The sequence below is a fragment of the Limulus polyphemus genome, unplaced genomic scaffold (assembly GCF_000517525.1).
Source record: "Limulus polyphemus unplaced genomic scaffold, Limulus_polyphemus-2.1.2 Scaffold2091, whole genome shotgun sequence".
Classification (NCBI taxonomy): Eukaryota; Metazoa; Arthropoda; class Merostomata; order Xiphosura; family Limulidae; genus Limulus; species Limulus polyphemus.
The window spans coordinates 88,560-97,343 of NW_013667701.1; the positions used below are offsets into that span (position 1 = coordinate 88,560).

The window sequence follows — 8,784 nt, forward strand, 5'->3', positions numbered from 1 at the left end:
CCTTTTGTAAATCAGCAGCATCCTCTTCACAGCCACAATGCCAAAGACCTTAATATCATCTGCAAAATTAAGCAATTTATTGACTATCCTTTCATCTATGTCATTGATGTAAATCAAAAAGAGGAAAGATCCTAAGACTGAGCCCTGAGGTATTCCACTTGTGACATTACTCCAGTTTGACTGAACTCCATTTGTAACAACCCTCTGCTTTCTTCCATCCAGCCACTCACCTATCCAATTTGCTAACTTATCCCCCACACCTAAAAAGCTAATTTTTTTTACAAGCTTTTTAGGTGGCACCTTGTCAAATGCTTTCTGAAAATCCAGATACACCAAATCTACACCCTTACCCTCATATACATAAGCAGTAACCTTTTTAAAGAATGTTAAAATATTTGTAAGGCAAGATTTCCCCTTAGTGAAACCATGTTGACTATCCAATAATATTATATGACTTTGCAAAGCATCTTTTAACAGACTTTCCAAAATTTTTCCCACAACTGATGTAAGACTAATGGGTCCATAATTACTGGGACAATTTTTATCACCTCTCTTGAAAAGAGTTACATTAGCTAACTTCCAATCCATTGGTACCTGCCCACTATAAAATTGATTTTCAACCTAACCCAATTTCTGTATAAGGAATGTGACATCTTGGATATCTGGCTCCCGATATCTAACCAGAAGTGGGTGTTTTTGGATAGTAGATGTACCCAGGTATACTGCGAATGTGCCACAGGCTTGAGCTAACGCTTTGTTATAGTATAGTATGAAACTAGTTATTTTGTCATTGTTTAACAGATATACACAGGAGTGTACAATTCACCCTGTTGAGATTGTTGTTTAGTGCCTAAAACATTTTGATGGTTGTGCAAAGGTGGGACGATGGCATCTAAGGAAAAGTTAATGTCATGTCCTGAATAGGGTTTCAAGATTATGTGGTCATTAGTATATATATATATAAGTGTGTACACTCTGACCTTTACTCATTATTTCAGGAAATATGTTGAAATTACCAGTAATGACCAGAGAGCTAGGTATAAGGCTCACTTTAATGCAGAATATGAACAATATCAGAAGTTACATTCACACATTATGAACGTATCTAGACGATTTGCCGAGCTTGAAGACAGGCTAGGGAGTTGTGAAAAAGGCTCCCAGGAGTGGAAAGTAGGTATTCTCATAACTCTATATTGTGAAGCATACATTAAACAATTGTTATTAATTACTTCTCTGTTTTAGTTAACTGAATTATTTCATATCATATCATTACTAATAATGGCTGGAGACGGCTTAAATGGGTAATGAAGAAAAACTTTAATATAAGTTTAACATGACAGCAAATGTACAACGTTTCGACAAGGTTTTGTCATCATCAGTTGACATCATAATGTTCTTCATTACCCATTTAAGCCGTCTCCAGCCATTATTAGTCTCAAAGTGGGTTCCTCGTCATCGAATTTGAAATCATATCATTACATTGTTCCTTTCTATTATTTAGTAAATATTCCCATTTAATATCATTACTTGTTTTGTTACCCTGTATGTATAAGGGAGATTTCACTGTAATATCTTTTAGTCTTAACTGGTAAAAAATGTATGTATTCTACTGAAATTGTTTAAGTGTTATTTATTGAAGTCAGAAGTAAAGTTTTCTACCTGTAATTTTCCTGGAAACATTCACGAAGGAAATATAAACAATTGATTATCATTGAATAAAAAATTGTTGAGTAGGACTGATGTTACATTGATGTATTGTTTCTTGCAGTATGTATTTAAAGGTATATTATTTTTAAAGTATTCTGAAAATGTTTTCTCTTGTATATGCATATGTCAGTTTTGGTAGTAGTTAACTGGAACTGTTTTACAGAAAACGACACAAGAAATCAAGAAGGAGTATAAAGAACAAAAACGAAAAAAATACCAGGAGATGAAAAGAAAGTATCAGTATTTACATGAAAAACTGGCTCACATCAAACGTCTGGTAATGGAATACGACCAATGTCATTCTTAGCACTAGTTTGGCAGCTGATCATTCTCCTGTCTTCTGAGGATCGCAAAAGACCGTCTTCCACCTCGTTCCACTGTTAGAGATATGTTTTGAATGGCCATTCCTGTGAACCCGTATTGACCCCAAGATATGTTTTATGTAGTCACAATGATTGTGGGGCATACCGGGTAAATTCCCTGTGACGAAGAGATTATATTTTTAGGTGTGAAATGAAATTTTTGCAGCTGAGATGGTATTTGACACGGTCATTTTTTGTGCCTCCTTTGCTACAAATCTTCTTTTTTTCCAACCTAACCAGAATATGGTTTGTTTGATTTCAATGCTCTTAGTGTCTTTTATTAATGCCCCAAAATGCTGAGAAACTCACTTCTTTCCAGGAACAAAAATGTTTACTATTTGTTATGATAGTACATAACTATATATAATTTGTGTATGATAAAATCAGGTTAAAATTGTAATGTTTAAAGTATTAGTTCAACATAATTTTTCAGTACTCTTTTTATTGTATAAACAACACTTTATGTAGTTAATTTCAGAAATTAAATTAAGGTATTTATGATAAGGTATTTAAATACACATTTTTGTGCTGGAAAAAAATTCTGAGGAAAATTGGTGTTTTAAAGAAAATAGCAAAAAAAAAATGATAAAAGATGGTTTATATATAAAAACTTTTTCTTCTCAAATACTGGGGCATTATATACTCTTTAACAAACATCTTTATAACTTGTTATATAAATATAGTTGACCTTGATCGCTGTGTTTTTAAGAATTCCTCGTGATTACAATCAATTTCACCTGCATCTGTTTCATTATATTGTGAATATTTACACTGAGAATTCTCTGATGTGGTGGATATTAAGCTTTTAATGCTAGTCATATAACATTATCTAAACAGCCTTTTTGACCCCTGTTATTAAAAAAAATGAGTATCGAACTTTTTCAAAGATTATATGGTAAGTGTGCTTTCCATCAGAATTTGTCGTGTAGATGGTCACGCGTATAAGGACTTCCTTTCCGTGTTTTCCAGAACAAACGTAAGACTTCCATATTGAAACTCCTGATATTTTGATAGATAATTGTTCAAACTGTGTGTATTTGGTAAAATAAACAAAAGTTTGGAATCTAAACACAAAGTGACAGCATGCTCAGCTGCAAAGTGTTGCTTGGATCTAACTTAAAATTCATCTCCTATGACTGGAATGGCTTAACGACTCAGAATTTTATGTAATAACACTTTCTACTATTTGTGCCTTCCATAGTGTAATGCTTTCCCCATCTTGTACAAGAATGTATGTTTGTAAGTATACTGTGGGATTGGTAATTGTATGCTTAAAGATATGAATAGTTAATATGTAAATTTGGACCAATCAGGGCTTAAGGTTTGGAATCAATGGCCCTAGTTGCCAGGGGCTGCTGTACTTAATTTTTTGTCTGTCATCATGGCCAAATAAATATCAGTTGGCTGCTGTCTATGCAGAGCTTTCGGTCCAAATACTATGCAAGCAGTGTTAGTGAAATCTTCCATAAATACAATTTTATGGATAAATATGATCGATACATTTCTTAGAAATGCAAAAAAAGAAAAAGTTCCAGTATGAAGATAAAACTTGTTTTATGAGATTTATAAATACCATTTTTTTTTATTTTGTCACAGAAAAACTTGAAACTAGCAGTTTTAATATTAGATTTCTATATTGCATAACCTGTTGATGTGATGGTGACATTGGTTTTGGTTTTTTTTTAAAGCTAAAATGTGTTTATTTTTCAATGATCAAGTGACACCCATATTTCAGTGAAGGGAAAACCAGCATAAATATTACTTAGTTCATTTTAAATATCCTGAAACAAGTTAAGCTAACTTTTGATCATAGTATAAACTGTTTTATTGATCCTTTAAAGACATCAAAATAAGATAAACTCCACTGATTTTAGTATGAACACTTGTAATAGTACTTTATTTGTTTATCAAACATTGTTGGTGGTTGTATAACAGCTGCATGTAATGTTATGGAGTCATCTTAAACATTAGTTCTTAATCCCCCATTTCCCACTGTGCATAAAACCAGAAATGTTAAAAAAAATACATACTCTGTATGTGTGTGAAAGTCAAACGTGCCAGTAAGCTGAAGGAAAAAAATTGTTATGTAGCAATATGATGTAGAAATAATATGAAACATTGACTTAACTTTAATTTGTGTTGTATCTCAGAAGGTAGTGTAACTTAGATTATATAAAGATTTTGTGATCAGCCAGTTCATGTATTAAGTGTGGATTGTGTATGTTTAGTTTGTGTTTGAGCAATAATAACCATTCCGTAGATCCTTTTTCATACCTCCTATGTTAGCTTGTGATTTCAGTGCTTGTAATTAACGTAGATAGCTCTATCAGGTGGAGACTGCCGTAAAGTAATTGTTTCATAGTTTTGTACCAAACTTACCTACCACAGCTGACATTTTCGCTTCATTTAATCTGTTCCTAATTGTTATAAGTGTATTACAAAAACCAGTGAAAGGTTACTTCTATAGACTTTAGTCAGGTTGAAACTATGTCCAGTAAACTTCATCTGAGATGGATACAGACTGTTGTTGTTGTTAACCCTTGTCCAAGCTTTATTTAATCTTATTGTGATATTTCTTATCAAAGACTGTCATTTATTTGAGGTTAAACAAGTTCTTTTTTTTTCACGATTTTGTAAACATTCCGTATATACTTAGAGAAGATTAATTACATAAAACATTTTTGTTGCTCATTATCATAGCATTCCTCCAACTGTTATAAGATAGTAGCAACACGTTGTGCTATCACACTAAACTATCACAACTGGCAGTTATGGGAACAGTGATTATATTGTCACTGCTACAGTTTACTCTAACAAAAGGATGACTCTACAGATATACTGTGTGTTGTATACAAGCTACTATATACCACAACAGCAAAACATGTATGTTTCGACAAAACAAGTACAACTCTGTTACTTTGGAACTGGATAAAAACTGATTACCATATTAGGATAATACTCACTATTACTAAAAAAATAAAGCACATTTAACGTAATATGAAAAAAGTTCTTCAGAAATTACCAATACAACTAGCATGTTAACAATCTTGTCACTTTTTGTATCTGAATAGCAAGAAATTATTATGTAATAGCCCCACCTACCCCCAAATATCATGTACAATTGCACACACTCCAAATAAATGACATGGAGAAAAATTGTAAGGGGGGAAACCTATGGCTTTGCCGAGGACATTTCTTTGTGAACATAAGCCGATGTCACCTCACATCAATCATGGTACAACTTAGAATTGACGGCCACTGCTGATTTTAAACTGCGTGGTTATTAAGGTAATATACTTGTGTTGTTGATAGAGCTGAGGGGGCACAGCTTCTAAAAGTTTGTTTTCTACTTTAAAAAGAAAGAAAACTACTAAGCAAGAGTGACTCCGAGGCTTTTTTTTTTCCAATGATCGCTTGGAATCAGATTGAACAAAGTTAAACGTACGTTCTTGGTCCTCCCGAAATCTGTTTACAACTACTACAGAGGAGGAATGAGGGTTCATTTCCTTTGTGTTGCATATCAAGTGCCATTATTTGATTTTTGTTTAAGTTTATTTGCAAGCAAATAAAAATTACAAAAAAAATGATGTATACAAAATGGTTGTATTCTATTCATTCCAACTGTTATCAGGGCAAACAGAAAGAATTTAAACTTTCTATTTGTATTCTAAGAAATTGAGACAGAGTGAAAAGAAGGGTTTGTTATCACACTTAACTTTTTTTTTGTGACCACTGAAAAACAGCTATTTGTGTATGTGAAAATTTTAACTGTGGTTTATTTTGTCCGCCAAGTCATTAGGACTTTTTTTTTTTTAAATGCTAACAAACTTTGAAAACTTTTTTATTGTGTTTTATATTAAATCAGTTATTTATCGTAATAATATGCATAGGAAATGGTTTATGTTGTTTTAATAATGAGATATTGATATAAACTTGAATTTTCTAATTATTCTTGCAGCCATTTAGGTGAATGGTGACAAATATTTGAATGATACAATGGTTTAAAGAGTTGTTTTAGTTTGGAGTCGAAGAAAATTGGCACATTTTAGGACTTGTATAAAGTTGTACTGTTAACAATATTTAAGTAAGTGATTACTCTTTGAAATTTTAGAATTAAGATTTATATTGTTGCTACATGGTTTAGAACTTGTAAAATTAATACTGTTACAACAATGAAAAGTGAAAACTGTATTGTTGCAATCAGGAGAATGGAATTGACCATATATGGAAGTTGTTACTATTACAATTGTATTTTGTTTTAAGTACACCCAAGAAACATGCATTGCCAAAACTGTAAAAAAACTTGTTTTACTTTTTAAAAAAAAAGTAGACTTAGGTCTTAAAAACTGTCAAAATTTCAGTTTCATAAAAGTGGTTGTAACAATTGTTTTAAACCCTTTTTTTTATCTTATGAAAATTGTCAGTAAAAAGTCAAGAGACTTTAAAAACACAGTGAAAACTAAAGTTGGAACACTTGCAGGAAGCCACCACCAGATCCTGTTCAGAACTGGGTAAAATAATATAACCAGAAGTGATCATTGTATGATAGACTGTGAAAGTAAGTGTAACTATTAGGAGACTGTTCTCCTAATTCTAGCAAGTGTTCATCTTTCAGTTGGAACAAACAATCTTATAATTAGGCTACGAGATGATAGTCGTAGTAGTTGGTAAAGATCTTACTTATCTAATATGTAAATATTGAAATTCTAGGGTTGATAATAAAATATTTGTAAACCATTGATAGTTTTGTGGAAATTAACCAAAAATCTCAGCAAATGATATATATATATAACTTGAGTGATTCTCTTGCAATTACTAATCTGCACTCTCGTACTTTAACTTTAGTAAGTATGACTTCAGGAATCAGAGAGAGATCTAAACATTGACATAGATATAAAACTTGTTAACTTCTACAATCTGTGAAAAATGTTATTATTATTATTATTATCCACTATAAAAAGAAAGTTGATTTTTCTGTGAAAACATTTTATTTTTATCAGAATAGGAATCTGAAAATAAAAATTCAGGTTAAGTGTGAAACCAAACAATAAGTTGAGTGAAGCGACTGTTGTCAAGGCAACATCCAACTTTCTTTGTTTGCCAAACAATACTGTGAGTGAAGCAACTGTTGTCAAGGCAACATCCAACTTTTTCAGTTTGCCAAACAATATGTTGAAGGAAGTGACTGTTGTCAAGGCAACATCCAACTTTCTCTGTTTGCCAAACAATACAGTGAGGGAAGAAGTTGTTGTTAGGGCAACATTCAACTCTGAGCAGTCAGGATAAGCCCTAGATAAAGGGTTTGTGTATACATAAAAAAATAAATAATCTTGTTGCATTCAACAGTTCCTTTGTCTTTATTATACAATATAAAACTACCTTTTGCTAAGTTCTTCAATAACATTAGGGACTTGGTATTTAAAATTAAGATATCACCAAGTAACTAACATGCTTTAAAAACTATTATATTACATTACATTTGTCAGAAATAGAAAGATTTTGACATGTAAATTTAAACAGGCTTTTGACTAGATAAGAACAAATCTATGTTTACTCTCTTAGTTTTTGTTTATCATTAAACATTTTATCCATAGAGGTGTTAAAAGGTAAATGAAATACATGTTTTAGGAATTTTTGAATATTAATAGGAACACGTACATGGATAACTGATGTATTACCTGTTTGTTAGAAAAAAAATGTTGAAATTTATCTCTCTGTCAGTGTTGAGTATGTCGGACTACAAATCCAAAGGTCGTGTGCTCCGCACTTTGGGCTGAGGCTGGGTTATAAGAGTGATGGTCAACTCCTAGTATTCAATTAGAGTACCTAATTGGCTATGGGTCATGTTCCTTATAATCTATCATTTCAAAATTTGGGATGCCTAGTGTAAATAACCACTGCACATGTATTTAAGATAAACTAATAAGGTTCTTTACCAAGTTACTAGCAGAAAAATAATGGAAATGTCATTGAAATTGAAGTTCAATACTATTTGCTTGTAGATAATGTAAACATCAAGTAGAAAAATGGAATGTAGCAAAGTGCATTAAAAAAAATCACAGTTAAGAGGAACAAATAAATCAACCTTTGACCGTAGCTCATAATGAACTAACCTACATACTCTGTTAGTAAAAACAAGCATTTGCAGAGGGAACTAAAAGATAGTGATAATGGTATGTACCATAATTCAGATAGCTCTGAAGGAGCTAAATATTTAGCTGTACTTATTTTGTAGAAGCTATTCGCAGTTTCTTCTGAACCTGGCATGGTTTGGTGGTTAAAGTGCTCGACCTGCACTGAGTGATGCAGAATTGAATCCTGTCTCTAAACATGCTTACTCTTTCAGCTGTGGGGGGCATTATAATGTAATGGTCAATCCTGTTATTTGTTTGTAAAGAGTAACCTTAGGTTTGAGGGTAGATGGTGTTAGTTAGCTGCCTTCCCTGTAGTCTTTCACTTCAAAATATGGAATGGCTAGTGCAGATAACTCTCTAGTAGTTTTTGCAAAATTCAAAATAAACAAGTTTTTCTGATAAGATAATAATTTAGATAAAATCAGCCACTATATTCTTGCTGTCTAGATTTTGCTTATTTCAAAGTACATGGCTAAAAAATTCAAGTAGTCAAACACAGAACTACAAAGGTGTTTTCTAATATTTATGTAGAACAATTTTTTTTCATTATAACCTTAATCCCATCCAGTTTCGGGTTGGCC

At 32.1% G+C, this 8,784-nt stretch overlaps 1 protein-coding gene across 1 annotated transcript in view; it reads left to right on the forward strand.

Moving 5' to 3' along the window:
* Positions 1 to 7,412, forward strand: part of LOC106465906 (RNA polymerase II elongation factor ELL-like) — a 47,760-nt gene extending 40,348 nt beyond the window's left edge. The window contains exons 12-13 of the mRNA XM_013926143.2: positions 999 to 1,170; positions 1,871 to 7,412. Of these exons, the coding sequence (XP_013781597.1) occupies positions 999 to 1,170; positions 1,871 to 2,014 (316 nt within the window). The 3' untranslated portion in view covers positions 2,015 to 7,412. The remainder of the gene's footprint in view (positions 1 to 998; positions 1,171 to 1,870) is intronic.
* Positions 7,413 to 8,784: the final 1,372 nt, after the last annotated feature.